This window comes from Perca flavescens, chromosome 19 (assembly GCF_004354835.1).
Source record: "Perca flavescens isolate YP-PL-M2 chromosome 19, PFLA_1.0, whole genome shotgun sequence".
Lineage (NCBI taxonomy): Eukaryota > Metazoa > Chordata > Actinopteri > Perciformes > Percidae > Perca > Perca flavescens.
Genome location: NC_041349.1, coordinates 29,842,601 through 29,868,910, shown reverse-complemented (window position 1 = coordinate 29,868,910; position 26,310 = coordinate 29,842,601). Strand labels below are relative to the sequence as shown.

At 40.9% G+C, this 26,310-nt stretch overlaps 2 protein-coding genes across 6 annotated transcripts in view; both read left to right on the top strand.

The window, feature by feature from the left end:
- eml3 (EMAP like 3) overlaps window positions 1–2,461 on the top strand; it is a 62,766-nt gene extending 60,305 nt beyond the window's left edge. For all 3 annotated transcript variants that reach the window (XM_028606186.1, XM_028606184.1, XM_028606185.1), the window contains 2 exons: window positions 492–622; window positions 2,228–2,461. In XM_028606186.1, the coding sequence (XP_028461987.1) occupies window positions 492–622; window positions 2,228–2,440 (344 nt within the window). In that variant the 3' untranslated portion in view covers window positions 2,441–2,461. The remainder of the gene's footprint in view (window positions 1–491; window positions 623–2,227) is intronic.
- A 3,628-nt stretch (window positions 2,462–6,089) lies between these two features.
- Window positions 6,090–26,310, top strand: part of mta2 (metastasis associated 1 family, member 2) — a 34,535-nt gene continuing 14,314 nt past the window's right edge. For 2 of the 3 annotated variants that reach the window (XM_028563999.1, XM_028564001.1), the window contains exons 1-3: window positions 6,090–6,567; window positions 18,046–18,113; window positions 22,702–22,795. In XM_028563999.1, coding sequence (XP_028419800.1) covers window positions 6,540–6,567; window positions 18,046–18,113; window positions 22,702–22,795 — 190 coding nt within the window. In that variant the 5' untranslated portion in view covers window positions 6,090–6,539. The remainder of the gene's footprint in view (window positions 6,568–18,045; window positions 18,114–22,701; window positions 22,796–26,310) is intronic. The other variant, XM_028564000.1, reaches the window with a different exon arrangement.

Below are 26,310 nucleotides of genomic sequence, written 5' to 3'. Positions count from 1 at the left end.
TATTTTCTAGTTTCTTCACTCCACTGTAACAGTAAACAAAATATATTTGAGTTGTGGACAAAAAAGTAACGTGGATGGTTCCCTACAACGCTCTTCTTAAGTTAAATGAATGATCAGTTCACTACTTAGGTTGAATTTGGGTGTTTTATTCAAATTTATAGCATTTGAAAAGATCATTTATAACAGAATGTTGAAAAAAAGTCACAAAAAAAAAATCCTTTGGTAAAACGCTTCAAAAATGTCGGGAACAGCGACGACCAAAACGTTGAAAAAAAGTTTTTAAATTTTGACCCAGAAAAACTAAAAGTTGCACTGTGGACAGGAAGACATACCAAAGGGTTAACAAAAAAAAATCAAATCAAAAAATAGACGCCCTTGGCTGCTTTTTTGGAACCAAAATGCTGCCCTAGTAAAGTTTTTCTCGTCAAATAAAGACGCCAAGTGTGATCGTGGTGCTAGTTATTTTTTGGTGTGTCGCCGTGGCGTTCCAGGTGTGTGGCTGGAGGGCTCAGACGGCACAGACATCAACGCCCTGTGCCGCTCCCACAGTGAGAGGGTGGTGGCTGTGGCTGACGACTTCTGTAAAGTCCACCTCTTCCAATACCCCTGTCCTAAACCTAAGGTACCGCTCGCACACATCACTCTTCACACTTCACAAGGCAACCTTCGTACACGCAAAGCCAATATTGTCCTTTAACTGCTTCCATAACACAAAGGAGTATGTGTTTTACAATAATGATGGCAGCTGTTTTTGTTTTTTTTGCTGCCACCATCAGTAAAATGTGAGTGCTGAGTGATTCCTACAGTAGGTGCAGGAGAATATTGTAGTACTGTAATTTTCATTTAAAATATCCGATAATTGCAGTCACTATATTATGAGAGCCAGCTGTGTGAGAGTGACAGCTTTGACATGCTGGGTCTCCAGGTCAGATTTAATGAGGAACATGTATTTGCAGACTCACACTCATACTTTAGAAATATGTGAACACACAGACTTCATGCACACACTGCTGAAATCATACATTTTCTGTGAAAGAAATTCTGACTTTTTCCTCAGTTTAAAAAGTAATGAATTTAATTTATACTTTTTATTGATCCCCATTGGGGAAATTACGTTAGAAATCACTACACACACACACTCAAGACCTATTCATGCACAAATGGAGAGATGAGCAGTTGGTGGGGGGGTGCCTTTCTTAAGAGCAACTTGGCAGTGCCCAGGAGGTGAACTGACATCTCTCCAGCTACCAGTCCACACTCCGTACTTTGGTCCGTACGTGGACTTGAACCAGCAACCCTCCGGTTCCTAACCCAACTCCCCATGGACTGAGCTACTGCCACCCTGACAGCGGTGGTAGAAGGATTCAGATCTTTTACGTAGAGTAGATTGCATTATTTTTTATATTTTTTGGTGAGATTTTAATATAATTCTGTATCTTCCCAGTAGTGTTCCTCATGTATTTAAATCCAAACGTTCCCATTTTGGTCGAAGTATGTTTTAGCATCAAATGGTGTTTTCCCAAGCCCTTGTTAAAACTCTTTCCCACGTGACCTGACGTAGCTTTCTGTATGACGATGTTGCTACAGTACAGTACAGTACAGTAACTTGGATGGCCCATGCCCCCCCTGTTTGGACAAGCAGAAAGTAAGCTACAGTAAGCGATGTATTGCTGTGGACGTGATATGATTGATAAGATTGATATGTTAATCAATATCAGTTTAAGTTTACACTATATTTAAACTATTTTTACCACTTAACCTTGCCGTCTGTCAGAAAGCCCTTTCCAACATGTAACTGATTTTTATTTTTATTTTTTTTAAAGCTACAGTGCGTAGTTTCTGTCGGACTACATATTTTTTATTATTTCAATTTTAGTTGTTTGCACTTGAACCTACACGTTCATAGCAACAAAAATCAAAAAGAAAAAATGTTTTAGGATAATAAAGAGGCTTTGTTTACTTCATAGGCTGTGTGTTTGTGTTATTACGTTATCTGTTTCACATAACTGTAATATATAACCAAAAGATGTGTCCTGGAATTCATTCAGAACTTGAATTTGTAATAAAGTAACACATATATATTTCGAAATTTGACTGAAAGAGACAATTATTTCTGAGACAATTAATTGTACAGGAAAATATGGAATTACAGCTCTAAGAATGAGTCTCACTTTCTTTCTTTCTTTCTTTCTTTCTTTCTTTCTTTCTTTCTTTCCTTCCTCTCCAGGCACCGAGCCACAAGTACGAGGGCCACGGCAGCCACGTCACCAACGTCTGCTTCACCCACAACGACTCCCACCTGCTCTCCATGGGTGGGAAGGACACGTGCATCCTCCAGTGGAGGGTGATGAGAGGGGGGGGCGGCGACAGAAGGGAGAGACTGGCCTCGGCCTCGGCCACCTCCACCTCCACCAGCTCTCCAGAACCTGCCACCAGCTAGGAAGGAGCCCACACGTTGTTACCGGTGACGGAGGGGGGGGGGAGGCGTGTTAGTCAGTGGACAGCAGCCACAGTTCCGGGCTCAGCCGGGCCTCTGCGCCGCCACGCCTGCGTCCTTTCATACTGAACATGTCGAGGAAGCCTATCGGAGAGGAAAGTCGACATTACATTTACACTTACACACATCCATTATCATGTAGATCCTTGTGAAACTGGACAGTATGTGTCTTCCCTTAACACCGGGGTCAGCAACCTTTACTATCACAAAAAAACTACAAAAACACATATGTCTGGGGCCGCAAAACTCATTTAAGCCTTATATTTTTAGGGGGATTTTAGCCAGTTCTTAAACGTACAATACTGTATGTCATGTTCTGCTGCTAGGGTCTCTCTATCATAACAATGGATGTAAAAGCAGACGTTTTGAAGTGGCGTGGGATTATGGGAGTTGTAGTTTTCATTGTTTAACACAATTGCCAATTCAAATATATCTGTTCACGGATGGGTTTATCCATTACAGTTTTATCCATGTTACGTTTAGTAATGTTTACTAACGGTTATTCACATCATTCTGATAAAATAGCTGCAGTTTTCTCCACTTAATTACATTTTCTTGATTCGATTTGTATTGGTTTGTTGACCAGTTAGCGAACAAGCAACTGTGACATTGTATGATTTACAATTACTCTTGAACGCATCATCTGGGTTCCCGTGTTTTCTGGGTTTGAACGTTGTTGGAAACATTTGGGATAGTGTAAGTAGACAACTCAACAAAATATAACATAGGTAAAGTCATTTTTCGACATTTTAATGCAGAAATGTTGCATGTTACATATTGTACCTTTTTAAATATACAGCGTTTAAGGCAAAGAAATCTGTCCATTCACAATTATCTCCTGTTTTCCTCTGAGATATATATATATATATATTCATGTGGAATCCATTGCTAGCCTAGCTAGACTGGCCACCGAGGAATCGATCCGTTCGGCAAAAGAAAAGGCGCCAAGCCATCAGTGACGTCCGTAGTCTACGACGCAATGACTGTTGACACATTAAAACATTTTTCTTTCTTCTTTTTATTCAGTTTATATTTTCACAATCCGAGAATGTAAGAATCACCTACAACAATGATAAATTAAAACTAAAATGTCAAAACAAAAAACTGTATTTAAGATAAGATAAACTTTATTGTCCCGTAGGAATAATAATATAAAAAGAGATCATCCACTATGAGAGGTACGGAAGAGGATTAGGGCCACATGTGAAAACATTTATTGAGTTCTGAGTTTAAAGTCAGGATTTTGAGAAAAATGTCAGAATTCAGACTTTTATCTCAGAATTCTGACCTTTTTTTTGTTTTTTAATCAAAAAAAAAAGTAGACTAAAAAAAGTCAGAATTCTGAGATTAAAGTCGGAATTCTGGGAATAAAGTCAGAATCTCAGAATTCTGATTTTAAACTCCGAACAGTTTGGCCCTATTCCTCTTCCATAGAAAGGATATTGCCCTGGCCCTGATTTATTTCCATATCATATCATTTTTGTCAAAGCCAGGGAGCCACTGGAGAAGGGCTAAAGAGCCACGTGTGGCTCCGGAGCCGCAGGTGGCTGACCCCCGCCTTGACACATCATCTTTGTTACTGTGTTGGATATGTGGTGAGGGTCATCAGAGGTGGTCATCTACGTTTGCTGGGACAGAACACGGCTTCTATGGTGACGAAGACTTGGGTTTCGGTGAACATTCCTTGTGTTTTTCATCCTTCTCGTTTATCAACCTTACCAAAGTGCTACATCGTTGAGTACGCCATTGGGCCTATAAAGATGTTTGCATAATGTTCTTATATATATATTTTTGTTTTTTAATATATTTTAAGGATTATTTGGTTGACATCTCAGCTAAAATTGAAGCTGTTTTTAACGCTTGCATCGGACTGTGACAAACCTGTTCCAATGAAATCAATTCTCAGCATTTCTGACTAATTAATTTCTCTAACAGTAGATCAGTACACTTGAAAATGATTACTTTAGTACAGTTTTATATATTTAAGAGAACATTGGGGATACTGTGATGTTGTATCAGTCAAGCTCCCAATAAATAACTGAAAACTGGAAAGTGTAATGTGTGTGAAGTGTCAGTAGTGGGCAGTGCTGCTCAGGGAATTGTGTGCTGTGTGTTAAGGAAACACATGTTCCCCTTAACACTGAGCCCCACAAGTACAACAAGCTTTGCTGATACAAGTCTTTTCATATGAGAAGATAACAGGTAAGTACGTCAGTACTTACCTCAGGGTCAGGATGCCCTCGGTGGTGAAAGATGTATTCGGACTCATGAATTACATTTTTTTTTATTTAAAAGTACTGTGAATAAAATGTCAGTGTTTTGCCTCACTATTCGGGGGGTAGGCGTCCTTCAAGAAAATGTAACATTTTTCAATTAAATCTTTTTGGTCATATCTGTTTTCTTTGGGGTTGTTTTGTGTCTCTGTGGTCATTTGGCGTCTCTTTGTAGTCCAAGCACCAGAATTGATTTAGCTTGTAGTTTAATTTATTGAACTGTTTTGTGCAATGTAGTGCAGTAAAAAGTGCAATATGGTATATCGGTACCTATTCATGCACTAATGGAGAGATGTCAGAGTGGGGGGGGGGCGGCAGCCGGCGATGGACAGGCGCTCGGAGCAGTTGGGGGTTCGGGGCCTTGCTTAAGAGCACCTTTGCAGTGCTGCAGAGGTGAACTGGCACCTCTCACCTTATAAGACAGTAACTGAAATTCATCAACAACGTGTGATATTAAGCACCAATAAAAAATAGCAACTCAAACTTATTGATATTTAAAGTAAAATGTGTTATGTTCTGTAAGTCATTACACAAACAAATAATAATTCCCCCATGCCATTCTGATCATACATTTTTAAACTGGTTAAATTGTGCAAAAAAAAATACTTGTCAAAATGACTTGGCTTTTTAAGTTAACATAAAACACTAAGTCAAAATATCGATATAGTCAAATTAAAGTTATGAGACGCATGGACATATCTTTTGAGTTTAAGTCTTTTAGATGGACTTACTGTAATTACTACCATAACTTGACATACTGTTTCATAAAAGTCCGATGTCTGTCTTACTCTCTCCTCATATTGACTTATCTCATAATTTCAATTTAGAAGTCACAATTTGGACTTGTAATAAGGATTTGTATCCCCAACATTTCATCCAGTTAGTTCCTAGCTGTAATGGGATTCTATACTTAAAATGGAATCAAATGAAAGAATCTGTGAAATGAAAATCACTCTTTGGTTGAATCACTCACACAGCTCATAGACATCTACACTGTAAGAACATGTCAAACCTCTCTGGTTGCTCCACATGCAGCTCAGTCCTTGTGAAATTTGGTGATACATTATTATTTAAAGGCTCGCATAACTCTTATGATAATACAGATTAACAATTTCCTTGGTGCTTTCAGGGTTTTATTCTAAAGAAGAAATGTTTTCTTTGCGTCTACTGTGTGTGTTTGTGTGTGTGTGTGTGTGTGTGTGTGTGTGCGCGCGCTTTGTTTTGACTAGATCTAGCAACAACTTATTATACAATATTTTATTTTATAAACAGGTTGTATATTAAACCAGGGCCAGTGAAAAAGTTAATTGTGACATACCGGAGATTGTCGACAATCTCCGAAGATGACGATTTGCGCACGAACGAAGGGGGCCAGTGAGTGTGTGTGTTTTCTGTGTGCGAGTGTGTGTTGAACTGAGCGGAGGTGAAGAAGAGGAGGATGAAGCTGGGAGCGGAGGATGGGAGGAAGAGTGGAGTAAGAGACAGGCTAGCTGTGTGTGAATGAGTGAGTGAGTGAGGAAGAGGAGAGGAAGGTCGTCGGAGGGACCGAAAACAAAGGCTTGCATATTTTGGGGATAACCTCCGGAACATTACTAACTGAAACTTTCAACTTTTTGCCCGCCACATCTCGGCTTGTTGTGTCCGGAGCCGGCTTTGTTTCACGGCGGGGGTGTCTACGATAAATGAAGGAATAAAATAGATCCCCATCGACCTTTTTCTACCCAAGCGGGGAATACCCTGGGACTGCTTTTGATAAAGGTTACGAGAGAATGGCGGCCAACATGTACCGAGTGGGAGGTAAGGAATGTTTTACATTTTTAAGACACCCCCCCCACAACGTGATTGTTCGTTTCGACAGCAAGGTGTCTAGCTAGCCGCTAGCTGTCTGTTCGGTTAGCCGCTAACTAATGCTAGCTCTTTCCTAGCGTCTGTACGTCCGTCCACTCTTGCATGGAAGAACGTCAAATCTGTTAAAACCTCAAACAATGTAGCTAATGGGCAAATGTAAATGATTCAAACACTGACTTAGTTTCAACTCCGCTGTAATAAGCTAGAAACGCTCCTTAATTCGGCATGGATACAAATCACCAAACAGTGTTTATTTTTAGTAAATATCAACTTTTTAAACGGATATCCCGAGTAGTGTTCACCAAAAACGTTGAGTTCACGTTACCCCACGGCGGGCAGCTGCCAAGCAGCATGGACCGGTTGTGAAAGTTGGTATTTAATTCGAAATAAATGCACCCTGCAGGATACTAGAGTTTGCCGAATTGTATTTGTAGTTGTAAGTAAGCGAAGCAACCGTAATTTGTCACATTTTGGACGTGGAGTCTGTACATATGGTAACTTGACATACTGGAAGTGAACACCGTGCTAGTTAGCATAAACTGCTAAGTTCGCTAGTTAGCTGTTGAGGGATCAGTATTCAACACATTATAGAGACGTCTGGGTAACATTGGCTAGCTAACGTTAGCTAAAGCGGGTCAGCTAGCTTTGTCGTCGGGGAGGGTTAATTTCATTATCGCCTCCGCCATATCACTTCATATGCAACGGGTAGCGTTAGCTAACTTTGATTGCTAAGTTTTGTTAGCTTAGCGCTACGTACTGTATGTAGTTATGTGTTAGCCGATGTGATTGCTTCTTGAAATACTAACGTTAGTAGTTAGTTTATAAAGAGTAACTACTACCTTCTAACGTGTATTAGTATCGTTAGCTACAACGAAACACCGGCAAATGAAACGCGTAACTATAAGTTAGCTAACACTAACGTTACCTTGCTACTAGCGTGTCGGTGTGAGACTTGTCATTTTATTATGTACCGCTACTTTGCCACTGGATGGAAACCGTAGCATCTCAGCAACATTAAATTAGAATATAAAATTAACATTAACTTCCACAGCATCCCGTGAAATGTTAAGTGTGTGTATGATACAGTAGCATGTTGCCTAATTAAGATTTCACCTCACTCGTTTGCTAACACCGGGTTTCCAAACGTCACCATTATTGTGTGTCGAGTAACGAAACGCTGGTAGAGACGGCTAGCTGGCAACGATATTGCCGCCCACCCCCCCCAAAACAGTTTTATCGATCCTGCATTATGGACGAGTACCTGTACTCTTTAGTAGATGCTGAGCTGTCGCCTCGTCTTTTCACTGCGTATGACTAACGTTATTATCTATAACGACTTTAGGGACCCGGTGTTCTTCTTTGAGTCTGAGTTTGACAGTGAGACAGTCTTATTGCTGTGTAACTCAAGAGTCTGTGGGCTATTTAGGTCATGCTGATTAAACACTACTCTGCAAAATATGCTGCATAAGTCTGTGCTTAATGTTATAATGTTATAATAGTATACTACATTGTAAACGTGTTTGTTATAAAGTTGCGTCTTTTTTTGCATTGTGCATCATGTTTCAGTTTGTACACTGGTTAGTATGATGCTAATGATGTGCCTGGAACATATCTACAGTAGATAGCAAGAGCAACTTTCGTCGTTGTTAGAGGCAGACTGGTAGAATGGGCTGATATTGGCCTTTTTTTCTTTTTTAAATATCAGGTATTGATAATTCAGAATTCTGTTCTGTTTTTCAATTCATTATTAAAAAAGTGTATCCTAATGTATGTTTATGGCTCAGTCTGCATAAAACAATTTAAACAAAAACAATAAATTGGGATTTTAATGGATTATTTCAATGTCCTGTAATGGTAAAACAATGCTGTTTCAAGAGCTGTTTCCCAGTGAAGATTACTTGTGTAGTTTTAAGCCTTTCTTAAATGTTAATATATTTATGTTTACATTGACATAGGGCTGGGAAATTATCGACATCAATATATGAGGCTAGATATATTTCTAAATTTTGGATATTGTGTTAGTGTTGGTTGTAAAGGCTGCATTACAGTAAAGTGATGTGATTTTCTGAACTTACCAGACTGTTCTCGCAGTTTGTATATTGCCGCAATATCGACATTGATGTATTTGTTGAAAAATACCGACATGGGTGCCTGGGTAGCTCACCTTGTAGAGCGCGTGCCCATATGTAGAAGTGTACTCCTCAACATAGCGGCCGCGGGTTCGACTCTGACCTGCGGCCCTTAGCTGCATGTCATTCCCCCTCTCTCTTCCCTTTCATGTCTTCAGCTGTCCTATACAAATAAAGTCTTAAAATGGCCCAAAACAATTCTTAAAAAAAAAAAATCAACATATTTGACATCTCTGATGTTTAGTTCCTTAATCTAACTAAGGATATAGTTAGGTAAAAAGGAGAGTTCTCTGCGCTTCTGCAGACCACAACAATCCGGTGCAACCAAGGCAGGACACAACAGTATAAAATAACAAAAATTGCCGGTGCAACACAGATGTCTTCTTACTTAATTGAGGACTCTGATGAAGATGTAACCTTACATCGAAACGTTAGTCACTGTTATGTACCTTTTTTAAGAAATAAAACCATCAAGTAAGAAGACATCTGTGTTGCACCAGCATTTTTTTTGTTATTTTATAAGGATATAGTTATTAGGTATATTTAGGTTTGGTTTTTGTGCTATTGCTGTCCAGTGCACATGTTAAAACAATGTGTGCATGAGACCTGTAAAGATGGACAGATACAGAGGCTTGCTGCCCAGAGCTGTTTTCAAACTGTAGAGGACTTGTAAAGTGTCTGTCTTGTGTACAGTCAACATGCATTCTGAGGGAACTTTGCATAGATATATTCTTACCCATTGTTGTGGAGAGCTGCTGGGTCTCTTAGGCAAAGTTGTACTTTTTGCCAGCCTGTTGGATCATGAGTGTGCCGTAGAATTTCAACAGCAGGAATGCAGTGTGATGTGGCAAATCAAATGTTACGGTGTAATGCTAGGTCTAATGTTAGATCCAGCCTAGGCCTGGGCGATATGGAGAAAATCAGATATCACAATATTTGCAACGATATTGTAAGGTTGACAATTGGTGCTTTCACAAAATATTTTCACATTTTAGATAATCATTAGTAATGTGGATATAATGACTAAGTGGTTAATGGCAAATAATAGAAACAGTTACAACAGTCTGCTAAGTTCAGAACTGACTCGTCACTTTACTGTAATGCAGCCTTTGAAACCAGGAAAAGACGATATCTAATCTCATATCACGATATCGATATAATATTGATATATTGCCCAGCCCTAGCCCATAAAATATTGCAGTTAGCCACAAGCATGTGATCATGTAATGACTTAGAAATAGATTTTTAAGTAGCCAGCACAGTAACGGGTTAAGTTGTTTGGCTGTATAATGCAGAAACAATAAAGAAGCGGATATATTTTGTAACGTAGGCATTACTTGCAATGTTGTTAGACTTTAATCTGTCAGAATGAGTTCATATTTGTAAAGCGAGTGTCCATGGATTTTTGCGTTCAATAAGGTTTTAATGTTGTAGCAGCTGACTGGTGCAGGCGGTTCTGTATGAGCAATTGCCTATATTACCAGTCCTCTAGAAGCACACAGTGTTCAGCCCAATGTAAGATCATTATCTTCCCCAGAGATTAGTCAAAGGGCTTCCTCCTCTTCATTCAGCCTCAAGCACCCGGCATACTGCGCCACTCCAGCCGCATACGTCCACAACAAACACTCAGGCTGCCTCAGCAGACGCTTTTTTTTTTTTTTTTTTTTTTTTTCCTACCCACTGAAACTTACCAACATTAACATAGAACCAGCTGATCCCTGTATCCCTGACGTGATTATGCCGATAATCAGTTTGAGCTGAGATGTGTGTGTGGGTTTTTTCTTTCTGAAGGGTAGATGGTGTGAACCCTCTGAAGTCCAGTGTTGTTGTCTCCCCCCTCCCCCCCCCCGTGGATCATTGATCCATCAGCAACTTTGCTCATTGATACACTAAGCTGACCTCAGTGCTGGTGGAACAGGATCATTCTTTAATTTGTCCCACTGGGCAAGAAGTAGAGATGGAGGGCTGGAATGTAAAATATGTTCACCATCACTATTTCGTTAGATCTCAAATCAGTCATGTCTGGCACATGAGTGCAGATCCCCTTTTGGTGCTTCAGCCAGTGTTATGTAATGTGGTGCTGTTGTGTTCCTACACTGTGAACAAGGAGGTGATGCTTTTCTGGTCGGGCTCCTCATCAGTGTGCTAAGTAGAGCACGAAATCCTCTCCCCTGTCTGAATCCTTCCTCCTCCGTCTCCGCTTGTGATGATGCATCAGAAACCCACTGATATCCTCCCAAGGCTCTCTGTCCCTGCTAGTGGGAGGACCAGATGGAGCTTGACGTGAAGCCACACGGCTGTGCAGAACTGCATCAAACGCCACAAGGAAGCACTGTGTCTGTGGTAGTTGTTGGATGAATGAATGGCGAGGTTGATCAATATTTGAAAGGCTGCAATCTCTCAGTTAAAGCTGTCAGCAACTGTTACAGCTGGTACTGTGAGCCCATAGTCCTCATTAAATGTGAACATATTTACCAAAAAATAGAGTAATTACAAGTCGATTACAAAGTACAATGACCTCCTTTTTTAAATTAAGAAGTAATTTAGCCAACTGTTAAAATAAATCACTGATGTGTACCAAATAAGATTAAAATTACAAATGCAACTCCACCTTGCTGCAGTGTTACAAGGAAGTGTTTACACGGCTAATGTGAAGCTGTTGGAAGGGAGTTGTAAATGGGCGTCAGTGACTTGTAGAGCTGGCTAAACGAATGATTTAGCCCAGGTTTGATTGCAGTTTTCAGTTGAATCTTATATTGATTTTTGCAAAACCTTTGCACCCATGCATCTTCCCAGTAAATATTTGTGTTAAGTGTAGGCTGCAGTCACTTAAATGGTAAGGTTAGTGGGTGCTGTATGACGTGTCAGTGGCCTACATTGTGGAAATGTATTGCAGTGTGCATGAGACAGCCTTGCATTTGGTGGAGTTCATTTGGTTTTGCTCTGAAACTGTTTTGCACATGTAGACATAAACATATAGATATGTGTCTGAAGGGAAATGTGTTTACAATTTAGCCTAAAGTGTGGACAATGACATCTGATGATCACAGGCATTTGCACTTACACCTGGTGTCAAATGTTCTTGTTATCTTGATTCTGCCTGCATTGTCATCAATAATACAAAGTAGGTAAGCAGAGCTGGTGGACTTGTCAGTACACATGGAGTGTCTCAAGTCAAGGGAAGTGGCCCTGCTGTTTGGGCTCCACTTATCTTTGCTTTGCAGAAGGAGGGCTAATCTGTAGCATTTTGACAGACAGCTTGAGTGGCCCTATGAGCTTGTTGGGCAGATCAGATGTAATTTACACCTGGTTGGAGATCTGATCCCAATGTACCCAGACTGAAATGCATTTTGATCTGTTTGCAATCCACTGTTTGTGCTTTTACATTTTTGCTGTTCCCGATCAAATATAAAGACACAAATGGGATGTTGGTACCTGATGCGTCCTCCTTGTTAGTTTCCTAGTTCTTTAGTCTGGCTTGACACAGGCTGTCCACTACACTATCTCCTCAGTAGGGCTGGGCATCGTTCAAAATCTTTCGATCCGGTGCCAATTTCGATACCTCAGTTTCAATGCCGGTTCCTAATGATACTTTTTCCGATACCATATGTTTTTAAAATCCATTTCAACATCAACAAAAATACATTAAACACAAAGCTTTTATTTTCCACCTTAATTGTGGAGCTGTGTGTCAATATGCAAAGAGGACCGATAAGCTTGCGCTTACTCGCTCAGATGCTTTTTTTCGGTGCCATAAAAGTATTGATGTTTGGTACCCAGCCCTACTCCTCAGTCCTTCAGGTTTACTTCACCAGTGTCATAATAGGCTTCACTCAGTGTTTGATCTGTAGTCTTACTGACACCTGCCTTCTGAGTTGGATCAATTTCCCTTTTGACTGAACTGACGCCATTGTTTGGAGCTGTAATTCGAATGAATGTTGATTGCACAGCAGAAATGGAAAGTCACAATTAAGCCGCCTACACATGATCCACAGTAAAACCACTCTGCGCTGGCTGTTCCTTTGTTTTCCTATGAGGAGAGCGGTGCCGCCCAACTAGGTGCAGCACTGCCCTTGGCATCACTCACCGTTGCGTTGAGGAGTAAACTTCTGTATATGTGCGCCTGCTCTACCAACGCCCAACACAATTCATATTCATTCACGATTCACTTTTTGCGGAGTAGAAAACCTGCGGCGCACGGTTGACTCAGGTCCTTGCAACACTTATTCATCTTGCCCATACTGCCTAAACAAAATAAAATGTTACGCTTTGCACAGTGTCCTCTACTCTAGAAAGAGCGCCATTTGTAGTTGTTGACGTACCAATAAGCAGAACCGAAAAAAAAACAAAAAAAAACACAGATTTCCCGTCACTATTTTGGTCAGGAGTGGGGGAGTTTGAGGGGGGGAGGGAGGTAAGAGAGCGTGATTTCCATGTAAACTGGAGAGAATGTCAGCCCGCTGCCCTGAAGCCTGGCATCACCACACAGCTAGCATATGGTAATGTCTTTCGTGAGTTCACCTGGAACTCCCAAACAACAAGTATGTTAAGTCAAGTATGTTTTATTTATTTATTTTTGACATAGAACCGAGCTGGTTAAAGTTAACTTTTAACTGACGTTATGCATTGGTCCGCTTGAGCAAATGCTAACGTTAAGCTAAGATAAAGAGAAGAGGCACTGTTCTTCCGTGCTGGTAGGCCTTCTTTGGCTTCAGCGGCAGACTAGAACACTTATAAGCGTATGTGCTGCCCCCGTCAGATCAGGAAGAATTATATCATGCAGAAAAAGGAGCACCGTCATGTTGTCAGAATTTTGGCATCAACGTACTTGGCACTGAAGTATTGTCCCACATGACATCCCATCTGCAGGCTGCTTGCTCATCTGACCGTCATGCTGCTCTTGGCAAGCCTATTGACCTCTTGACCTTTTGATGCGTCTTGGAGAAGTCTCCTAAACAAACACAAGCTTCTCTACATGACCAACTTCACCTTATTTACACCAGAGCAAAACTGAACCATTAATACAGGAAAATAATTTCAGCTGCTGGATTTGCTCCAACTAGGCTGTTGGATGTTATGTGGCCTTATGGGCAGTATGGGCGGTATTAGTTTGAGACTTTTCTTTATACATTACTTTTTGACCACATTCAAATCATTTCATTGGTAATAACTGTATAGAATTAACAAAACCATGATTTGAAATCGGGGAAAATATCTAATCCAAGAACATAAAAGCCAGACAAAGCAACGGACTAGGACAAGGACAAATGCTAAACAATTGGTGATTTCCTGTTCCTCAAAATGTGAGAATTCGCTGCTGAGGATCCGTTAATCACTTAATATGAACCATTTTGGGGTTTTGGACTCATCTTGAGGTTTGGAAAATTGTGATTTTTGATGATGCTTTGTGATTTTTCACTGTTGCACTGCATGGTGCTGCTGGCCTTCATTAATCTCTATTTGTATGCTCCTTAAGTCCCTTTCCAACCAGAGGGATTTTTGCAGTTCCTAGAACATAACGTTCCTAGAACCCTTTTATTTTTTTTAATTTTTTTTTTGTACTCTTGTTCCAACTGGACCAATTTGGGGATTTAGTTCCTCTGACCACAGTTCCTGTAACTTTTTCAGCTCCTACTTCAGGGCAGGGTCTTTTTGCCTTTTTCCTTTTCCACATAGGAACCCTTAGTGACCTAGCGACGTCTGAAACACAAACGGTACATATTCTTCACTGTTGCAATTGGCCTACATATGCTAACTCATAAGACAAACATCACGCATTCAACCAGCTAATTGTTGATGCTAGTTAAACTTACCCGACGTTTCGTTTGCCTGTTGCGCTCTGCTCTTCTATCTTCTTCCATCATATTAATTACTGTAACTGCTTGGTCGGAAAGAGGCTTTAGTTAACAGTGTCGTTGCCAGAAGGTGTTACCATAGCATGTAACCCTAAAGCTGACTCTCTTACTCACAGATAGGCCACCCACCACCTCGCATCAGACAACACGAGTAGCTGTAAAGTATTATCTAGGTCCACAGTAACCTGTGATTTTACAATCTATAATCTAAACAGTGTGGGGGTTTCTAAAATGGCTGAAGCTCTGCCAGCCTGGCTGTCCCTCCACCGTCGGCAAACCTCATTTAACACATTTTGAGAAGATTTGGAAAATGTTAACTCACCTTGTCTGTTTGACTGAATTAAAATCATTTGGAATTACTGTCTTTTTGAAATGAAGAATGTATTAACAGAAAACATTATCGACAAACTCATTTTTATAAATAATAATGTAGGTAGGTGTTCATACACCAATATCAAATCAACACACCACAACTACCATACCCTTGTTCTCTTATTCCCTGATCACATTTGTCTTGTGTTCACTGTTCTTATCTTTCCAGTGTTGTTCTGCTAGTCTTTTGTCTTGCAATAAAAACGAGTATAGGGTTAACCTGAAGAAAAAACAAAGAATAAGAATGTAGTTCTGTTGATTTGATCACATTAGAGACAAAGGTGACTGATTCATTCTTAATTTTTTAGGGGAAAGGGTTTCCCCGGGAACTCCCTGTATATTGTGATAGAACTGCTGCTGTCCTTAGTGATGATGCACGCCACTGCTAGGAATTATGACCGTGGTGTTTCTTGATGTGTCAGGAGGCCCCTGTGTACATATTGTAGAAGACAGTGGATGCATGTGTTTTGACATGTGTCCTACACCACCAGTGTAGTGTGTATTACCCTAAAACATTAGTCAGGTTTGAATCCAACCTTTACCCAAATTTTACCTTTTTAAATTCTAGAAAATCAACAAAAAAAAATGTGAATGACTGCATGTTTCCACCCACTACCGTTATGTGAATATTAGGAGTTTGGCACATCCAGATAAACAGCTGGTGGTGCTAATTCTCTAGCCCGGTGCCATTAAACCACAACAGAGGAAGAGGACACAATGAGATATCATTAAAAGAGCTCCAGTTCATGTGCTTGTGGTTCACTTGCTAATGCTTTTTCTTATTTATAGATGTTTTTATAAACACTAAATAAAACATAATTTCTGTATTTTCTTCAATACACCTTTCCTACAAAAATGGGGAAATAAATGATTCACTCCCCTGTCCAGTTAGTGCCAGTTCAGCATCCCACACTGAACTCTATATCTATATCAGCCTACATTACTCTGTTTTACCTATAAAAAAAATTGATTGATTAGGCATGAGAATAAAACACAATGTATTTTATTTTTAAACGCATTCAACAAAGACAAACAATAAATCGTATAGTATGAACAACACACAATTACACACTAGACAGTTAAATAAGTAAAAACATATATATATATTACATACACACACACACATACACACACACATTTTTTTTACAGTGCACAGAGAGGAGCTGCCTCCAGCCCCTCCCCCTCGTGAAGTTGCGTGCCGACACCGTCAACACTGCACTAGCTCAGAGAGGCTATCGTTACGTTAGCTCTAGCTCAGAGAGGCTATCGTTACGTTAGCTCTAGCTCAGAGATGCTATCGTTACGTTAGCTGCTGGTCTTGCCGTGAGATTAACTGTACTAATAAAACAGTTGAAACCCCGCGGCCACGCTGCTGTGAAAGCTCCCCGAACCGTCATTTATCAGTCTGATTGTTACCCCTCTCAGTGGCAGCTCCTCCACTCCATATCTTTATAACGGAGCTAACCGGAGCTAACCGCTAATCAGAGCTAGCTCATTGCCAACCGAGCCTTCAGTTCTGCATGCCTGTATCCATTAACTGCATGTATGGACTCGAGCCCGAACAAAACCCTTCATTTTATTAAAATGGCTGTAAAAGTTTTAAACTTCAACTCAGAATTGTTTGAATGACAGAGATCAGCTCAACGTACAGTGTAGCGTTAGCGTGCTAAGTTGATGCATTCTCTGCGGAGTGCAGACTGATTTGCTCTCGCGAGTCATCAAATCGAGACCAAATCGCAGCCTTCGCGATTAGGAAATCGCGTTTTAACATATCGCGATATTATCGCAAATGCAATTAATCGTTCAGCCCTACTAGTTTTAATGCCTTTGTTCATTTTTCACACAGTCAGAGAAAGTAGAAGAGTGCGTCATAGTTAAGTTATAAAACCCTAGCACACCACACGTCTCTCCTGCTGGGCTGCTGACAGCGCTGTCAGCCCAACACTCAGTCACACTGCTCAGCAGTAGAGGAGCTTGTAAAAGCGTCTGGTTCAAAAGTTGTAGCAGACTTGACTTGACGTTCAGCGCCAGAGCTGAGAGCCTTGCGGCTTAGTTTTGTGGTTAGGTCATTTTGAGACAAGACTTGGTTTGTAAACTTCACAGCCTGCCATGCTGTTGCTTCTGCATTGCTCGGTCTACAATGACGAAAGCTAACAAGAAATGTGATTTGACTGACAAAATGTGAGTCGACTCTTCTACTGATGACTCGTATGGACTTCAAGGGGGCAGCACTAGTAGTCACTCTACTTCTCCAATTAGTGTCAGGCATCAAACGATGGCACAAATGCCACAGTATTTTACGGGCTGTTATATTGCCGTCATGTTTGACATCTTCAAACTTTAATTCAAATAATACTTCAGTTCTCTGCAGTGTGCTGTTTCCCACTTCCGGTTAGGCGCTCCACTGACTTGAATGGGGATTAAAGGTTCAATCGTGGGGCTCTTCTAGACTTTCCAAATGTTATTGGATCGAATGGATCAAATTCTGAGAGTGAAACAAGTCATTAAGCAGGGGTTGTAACGCTCAAATAAATGTCATTCGCCATGTAAGTCTATGGGAAAAAAAGTCTATTGGGTCCAGTGGGCATCACGTGACCGGCTGTGAGTTACAGTTCCACAGTTTGGCCCGAATGTTCAACTTGCTTCAAGGAACTTCCTGGGGGCTTGGATCGTATCACATGAAGTCAGTCTGCAGCCTGGACAGAAAACTTACCTGGAACTCCTATTACACCAGCCCATTTATTAAGCTGGCAGGGTCTGGTTCTCCTAACGGTGTCTCAGTGTTGTACGGACAGACTTCCAATTAGAGCTGTGTGTCAGTTTAAATGGGGTCCTGTCCATCAGGTTAGCCAAAAACCCTTTAAAGTTCTGCCATTACAGCCACATCACTGTCCAGAGACCTGAACCATCGGAGAACACACCTGATGCCGATGTAAAATGTATTGTTAGAAAAATATTCACTATACTTGGTATTTATTTGATGATGTACGGTCATGCATTGATATGCATATTCCACTGTGAACACAAAATGAGTCTAATCTTTTTTTTTTTTTTGTTTTTCTTTTTTTCAGATTATGTGTACTTTGAGAACTCCTCCAGCAATCCATACCTGATCCGTAGAATAGAAGAGCTTAACAAGGTGGGTGGTCTTTCTTCCTTCAACCTCATACGTTTCCATCTGAAATTAGTTTTTATAGGTCTTATACCATGGTCTGGGTGAATACTCAGTTCTGATTGGCTGCAGGGTGTTCATTAAAACATGATATAGGACACCTACACTAAGTAGTTCCAGTGTTCACTGAAATAAATCTGAATATTTAATTTACAACACCTGGTGCAGTCTTTCAGTGCCTCGTCCTCTGAACAGGATGGTGTCTTTAACACACAAACTGTAAGAAGTAAGTTACACTGCCCCTCTGAACTCACTTTGTAGTGGTGTCAACGGACCATAGTTGATCCGTGGTCCGTACAGATCAACACTCACGGGTTGGAATGCATGTGAACGGCAGATCAATTGCAAAGTTTAACCATAATAATAGTATAAAATAAATTTTTATAATAATCCATTCATAGTGATTCACAGCCGCAGTTCATCCATTTTGTCTGCCAGAGACGGAACATTGGTGAATAAAACGCTGCGGTAAGGAGTTGGCTTTAGTCCAGCCCTTAGCCCTCTGGCTTTGTTTACAGTCTCTACCTGGCCTGCGAGCACTTCCTGTTGGCTGAGTTGACAGCCCCCTTCAGTGTTGTATTCTTGTCTCGGTCTCAGACAAACAGGACTTTATTTCAACACCACACCTGCAGGGAGATCTCTAAACTGCCTGTGCAATGCCTGATTTATTTGCATATTTACATCAATGTTAGCCAAACCGCTCCCTCACTTTAGTGAGAGAGAGAGAGATGTGGCAGCAGAGAGTGGAGACCGCTTCTTTAATAAATACATAAAGGCTGCTTGCCTGGCCATAAGCACACGCCGCATTACTTGAACCGTTCTCATTTTGAGTTTGAATACACAGTAGGGCAACTTTTGAAAGAGGTTGCAACCAGGCATCAGCTTTTGGTTGCCGAAATTGACAATGCGGTTGCCATGTTTTAAACTGCCTATATTTGTAACTATACCACACATTTTAATAATGAAACAATGAGATAATAGCTTGCAATATAATTTCCCATCCCTCTCAAATAAGGGTGCAACGGATGGATCGGATCACGGTTTTGAGTCACGGATCGGATCAATTTTCGGATCAGCACAATAAAAGGGGGGGGGAATTAAATTATTAAAAATGTAACAATAACTTTTTACAAGAATTACTTCTTTCATCAGTAAATTGCTGTTAAAAGACAAAAACAGATGAGAAAAGGGTATTTTAGAACAACTTTAAATGCACCATGAGGTTTACCAGTTTTAAGTAAATGCACCATTTAGTGCCGTCTGTGTTTTTCTGACAACAGCAGTGACCATAGTACTAGTTTTTGTCTGTTAGCTCTTAGCTTTAGCAGCAGGCTGTTGAACGTCACAGTGTTTGTATCCTCTCCAGTGAAATACAGTCACACTTTTACACCGTTTAGCCGTCAGCATTTTAACCGTGTTTAATCCAGTTACTACTGTAGCTAACGGTGGGCTAACGTTACCTGCTGCCAAGTGTAACGTGTTATTAGTGTTTACTAGCGTGACATGCAGCGATGTTTCTGTTGCCTCTAATGTCTGTTTTGGAGCATCAGAGGGCAACGCAGACATTTAAGTTTAAATTGCACCGTAATGAGGCACCAAAATCCGCGTTGGTATTCCGTCCGGTAGATACAGGGCACCAGTGCAAGATTAGCACCGGATTTTAACATGCAGCGTTAACGTGAACTGAAAATGCGCGTGTGTGGAAAGCGGTCACACAACACCTGAAATGTGTTGCGCACAAAGAGACAACCAATGAAATATTGACTTCTTTTTTGTTTTTATTAGGGCTGGGCAATATATCGATATTATATCGATATCGCGATACACGACTAGATATTGTCTTAGATTTTGGAAACCATAATATCGTAAATAGTTTAAGTGTTGTCTTTTCCTGGTTTTAAAGGATGCATTCCAGTAAAGTGATGTCATTTTCTGTGTTACCAGACTACTCTAGCTGTTCTATTATTTTTTTACCCAGACATTATGTCCACATTACTGAAGATGGCATATCTTAAATCTCACTGTGAAGATATTTTTGTGAAAGCACCAATTGTCAACCCTATAACAGCGCCACAATATCGAAATCAAGGTATTAGGACAAGAATATCGCGATATCTGATTTTCTCCATATCGCCCAGCCCTAGTTTTTATATATTAAAAAAACACAAATATTGAACAGGTGGTTGCCAAAGGGGGCTACCAGAGGTCACGAAATGGTTGCCAATTGACTATCTGGTTGCCAAGGGCAACCATTACTGTCGAGCCCTGCACAGTTGCAGATCAAATAACTTTTTAGTTAGTTAATGCAAGTTTAGCATGAGTAATGTTACCTTTTGTCTTAGATTTGCCTTTGTGTGTTTACATTATTGCAATCATTTGATAAAACTTTTTTAAATATTAAAACTTAATAATTGTATGCACACTTGGTGATTCGCTTTGCATGCAGAGCCTACATGTCACACACTAGCAACCAACTCTATCATAGAACCCTCAAAAGGATGTTAATTACACTATATCATGAATCATTCTTTAATATATAAGGCAACATCAGACTTGACTTATACATTGGGGGTGGGTGTTCGGAACTGCCCCCACTACTAAAAGAAATCCCAAAGGAAACACTGCACCGCTGTTCATTTAATAACGATGTATCTGGTAAATAAACGTCACAACTTAAATTTCTCTGAACACACACACAGGAATGTAAACAGTGGATCAACTTTGAATCGCAGAAGCACATTAAACTTGAACAGACAAATTAAAAACGGTATTAATTCACTCACAACCTGTCCTGCTGGATAATCTTGTTATTTATTAAGAAGTCATGGGTGAAATAACGTTGCCTCCAAACAGCCCCTTTAGCTACTGTATGTGGTCAACAGACGTAAACATAGAATTGAATAGCTCGGGCTCCAGCTGTTTGAGTCCGTATCGGTCGGTATCCGTATCGAATCTGTGCACCCCTAGTGGTTACTGTAATCACAGGACAGGGGTACAGGAGCCACTTACATAACAGCAGCAGCATATGACACAGGCTTGTTTCCCAGTCAAGGATTAAGCTCATTTATGTAACACTCTTACATTGAAGGGCTTGTGCTGAGCACCAGGAGGACTGCCTCGTCCTGAGTGCTAATGGCTGCTGAGCACAATGAGAGAGAGCGAGAGGGAGAGAGGTGGAGGGGAGAATGGGTGTGCTGTTGACGCTTTCTTTCCTCTTATGATCACAGTCAGTCCAGGGAGAATGAAATCCCTCATCATCTTTCAAACCTGAAGTACCAGGGGTGCTATATCATAGCCTTCATGATAATACCAGTATCGATCCTATTACGATTTAAATTTGTCATATCATGATACGAACTGTGGAGGAATTAGTTCCATAAAAAGGAAAGATGTTCGCTTTGTGGAAGTGGTTTGATGACATTAACCTTCAGAGAAAGAGCAGAGGGGCTGCATCACATTTAAAGGCCACATACACTGTCTGACTAAACTGAGCTGGGTGAGGAAAATCTCATCCCACAAGCCGAGGAGGGCAAACTCTCAAACACAAGGCTGAAGTTAGTTTGACAATCACCAGCTGGACACCCAGTGCGCTCTGCATCCAGTTGAAGTTACTTTAGTGTTAAGTATTGACCAGCTGGACCCGAAATTTTAAAGGGATCCACCAAACTTAATAGCTTCTTTATAATTTAGACCTATGTTTACAATCAGTAGTGTATTGCTAATTTAGCAGTCACTAATATTGGTCATGGAGGCGACAGAATGCAGGGCCGTGAAGCCCCGCTCACGCTGCTGCACAGCACGATGTATGATCCTTTTTTTCACAGCTTGTTAATATTGAACGTGTCGCGTGTTCAAATTGCACCAAATCGGTTCGATGCATGTCTTTGGGTCCCCAGCAACGGTTCTTATTGTATATGACAGACAGACAGACAGACAGACAGCGATTCCTTGCAATAGCTGAGATCTAGTAACATGGCAGCATTGCTAAAAAACAAAGTCAGACTGATCAAACAAATTCACTTTTAGTTGTACGTCCAAAATAAAGTGGTTTAAATAATCTTTTGTTTTGTAAATTGTTGTAGCAAATTGTTGTGCCGTGTCCCTAGATCTCAATAATTATTTTGAGTATAAAGTTACCATAACTGATAGAAATGATCAAATACGAGTTATCAGACTACCTATATGGGTAGTTTATTGTGATTAGTGAGTGGTAATTAGAAATGGGCAAAACCTCCTGTGGCAGCCTATAGTTGCTGATGATTAAAGTGGCATTTTATTTTTGCCTCACTCAAATAACGTGCCAAGAATCAGAACTGATATAAATCGAAACTGGAAACCGTATGAATCAAATGTAAATGATACTGAGCACTAGTTTGTGCCTCTGATTAACCCTTAGCATTAGAAGTGAATGGAACCATGTCAATATGGCCGGAGACTCCAAGAAATGGGTGGTAGCTGCAAGGGCTCAGACCTTTTGACGGGAGTTATATCACAGGTAGTTATACCATTTCTTTATGATAAAGGCAACTTGTAACCACTGACTCTCCATTTACAGACAGCCAATGGGAACGTGGAGGCGAAGGTGGTGTGTCTGTTTAGGAGGCGAGACATCTCAGGAAACCTCAACACCCTGGCTGACAGCAATGCAAGTAGGTAGCATCCACGGAGTCCAAACCTTATCTCGGCTCTTGTTTTCTACAGCGTGAGAGCAGGTATGACATGGCTCGCTGCCTTTAATGAACCTGTTCCCCATTGTGTTTCACATAAAGCCTCAAAGCACCTCTTCAGCTCATGTTGTAAATTTCACGAAGGTCTGCTTCTGGGGTTAAAGTAAGCCCTTCACTTTTCTGTAAGGCTCAGTGCTTAGAAAAATAACAGTTAACGGGACAACTGTATTTATTTGTTCATTCAAAACATGTTGAGTTGTGGTTATAATAATTTTACATTAATCTATATTTATTGGGATTCGAATATTCGTTTGAATATTCGCTGCAAACTGTGGCCGGCTCACAGTCACCTATCGGCGGCTAAACCACTGCCACTGGTCCCACGTATCTCTCCCCTTCTCAACCCCCCCCCCCAGGACATAATGATGTCTAACTATAATTCTTTAGTAGTATTGTCTCAGTATGTGGTGTCTGCGCCGCCCCCCTCCATCCCGGCCTAACCAGCCTATGAGACCTGTCTCCGTCTTGTGTGTGAGATCAGAAAGCCAAGGAGGTTGGTGTGGAGGGGCGTGGGGGGTGGAGGTAGTGGGGTGGTGCTAATGGCATGCAGACTACTGAAGCCTGATCACATCCACTCATTACCCCCACCCCGACACCAACGCCAGCTCCCCCTCCCTCCTCCTGGGCTGCACTGCTCCAGACAAAGACATCACACACACACACACACACACACACACACACACACACCTCAAAATGGATGCATTACTCCTGCTTTTATTGTGATTGTACTCAGCACCACAAACAGATGCTACGTGTTTGTTCACTGGTCGTGTGTGGACAATTCTAAGATGTGACTAAATACAATGCTGGTAATTCCATCATGTGTTGTTGTGTCTGCTGGCACCATGGGCTCTTTGAAACGTTTTATTCATTGAAAGAGGCCGAGCCGTCTTCTTTCCAAACATGGCTTTGTCTAATTAGATTATATAGGTGAATCAGTGACAGAGCTGATCCACAACAGCACAAAATGAACTTAACGGACACATTTATGGCGGTGTTTGTCGATATTTTAATGCAGCATTTCTCAATAGCAAAGCCTGGAGTCTCCAAGGATAGCAAATGCCTCGTTCTAACCAATTTTCCTACAATCTGAGACAGGTGGTTATAATAACGATGCTTTGGTTATCTTTGGTAATCCTATCATCATACACTTATAATCATTTACTAAAGTTAGTTTATTTTTCTCTGCTGTATCCACTTACTGAAAGCGTCATCAGTCTAATGACTTGTTTTCAAGCCAAGTAGTTAATCTCATACTGGTTTAAATTTAGAAATATCTTGGTTTGGGAGCCCGGATAGCTCGGTTGGTGGAGCGGGCACTAGAGGTGGGAATCTTCACTGATCTTTTGATTACGATTATCATGTCTTCAATTCGATATCTTGATGCATCACAATGTCAATAACATTTTTCTATTAAAGCCATATAGGATATTTGACTTGACAAGCTTGCGTTGTCAAGTGCAACCCCCAAGCTGCAGTAAGTAACTTTACGGTAGGGTTCCACACAGCGAAACACCTGGCAAATTTCGGCCAGCGAAAGTTTGCCTCAGGGGCGTGGTCGCGAATCAACACGCAAGACTGCAACATTTTTTTAAATGTCCCGGGCTGTCAGAAGACAGGGCGGTAAAAATGCACTGGCTATGTAGCCTAGCTGCCTTGCTATGCTTACAATGAAATGCAATGTCCGAACATGCTAGCGGGTAGGGGTGGGGGAAAAAATCGATACAGCATAGTATCGCGATATTTTTCGTGGCAATACTGTATCGATACACAGACGGCAAGTATCGATCTTTTATGATATATGTCTTGGTCAGTCTGTCTGCTTGACAATCACATTTTGCACCAAGAAAATTGAAGTGAGATGAACAAACAGAGAAATGTATCTTTTTAGATACAACAGATGTTGACAAAATTGTCCTTTCGGGACATCATTTGAAATTGGGAAAAATCTGAAGTTGGAAAAAAAGGTAATATATTGCAATATATCGCAGACTATTGCAATATCTTTAAAATCGCAATAATATCGTATCGTGACATAAGTATCGGGATAATATCGTATCGTGAGGCCTCTGGTGATTCCCACCCCTACTAGCGGGTGACCTGTCGGCTAGCTGAATCATTTTGAGTGTTTAAACTATCTACAGTGGTCTATTTGGTGGTGTGTTTGCCCTGTTTAAGTTTGTGTGACATATAAACAACAATCCGTGTTGCTACAAGCGTCAATGTTCGCCAATAAAACATGTAATCAAACAAATGCACAAGTAGCTTAGCTAGCTAGCTGCCTGGCTAGGCTACAATGAAATCCAATGTCCGAACATGCCAGTGATTAGCCTGTCGGCTAGCTGAAAAGTGTTTAAACTAACATATACAGTGATCTATTTAGTGGTGTATGTGCCCTAACTAAGTTTGTGTGTTTTATAAAACAATTCGTGTTGATAGAAGTACCGATCACATTTTCATGATACGGCGCTGATAACCTCCGCTATCTTGGTCAGACTTTTTTTGTAACTCCCGCCTCCAAACACAAACACACACCTGATTGGTTCTCAAGTGGTCCTCATTTGAATAAAGTTAAACTTTCGTCAACTTTATTTCGCTCCCCTCGGCGATTCGCTCTCATCTCGCTCAATCAGGGCGAATTTCGTCTCCATTCAACCTCAATGAGAGCAAAGCAAAATTTCGCTGTGTGGAAACCTACCGTTAGACTGGAATGATGAGGTGTTTGGGTTCATTTCTTTAAGGTAACTACCACGAAGGTTGACCTATTTTGGATAAGTCCTATACCACCCTACTTTTAACCTGCAAATCTATTGTGCTGTATTGGAATAACTGAACCCATACAACTCTTTAACAAAAAACTAAAATAACTTAAATGTACAAAAAAAGGTACAGATGAGACATTAAATAGGATAAAGAAAGTCCAGATTGATAAACGGAGCCGTTATCTTGAGAGGTTAAAGGCCCTGAAAATCAATTTACAATCAGCTTTTTACTATAGGTGAGGAGTCCTACATGGACACAACATATTTTGCCAAAGTTTAAAAGTTTGGTTATTTCACTTTAGTAATTTCTTTTGTGTGCAACACTCAACGTTTCACTGGGTTGAAGTGGGCGGGCTCCGTTAGAAAAAGGTGATGTCACATAAGCGGTTTTCTTAAATATGAACTCCGGACAACGTCCGATGAATCGGGACCCAACGTAGTCTGAATTTTCTCACGTAGTCTGAATTTTCCCTTTAACACAACAGGAGATTGTACGACGTGTTCTCACCGCCAGAGCGTGCAGCAGACGGGACAGGTCGAGCCCGTTTGTAATTTGGTCAGAAACCACAGAGTCCTGGGCCGTGCCTCCTGACGTTTTCGCCGTCGCCCCCTGCCGACCAAAGTTCCTGAATCTCATCGTCGCTCCAGTAGACATTTATATTGACATTTAAAATG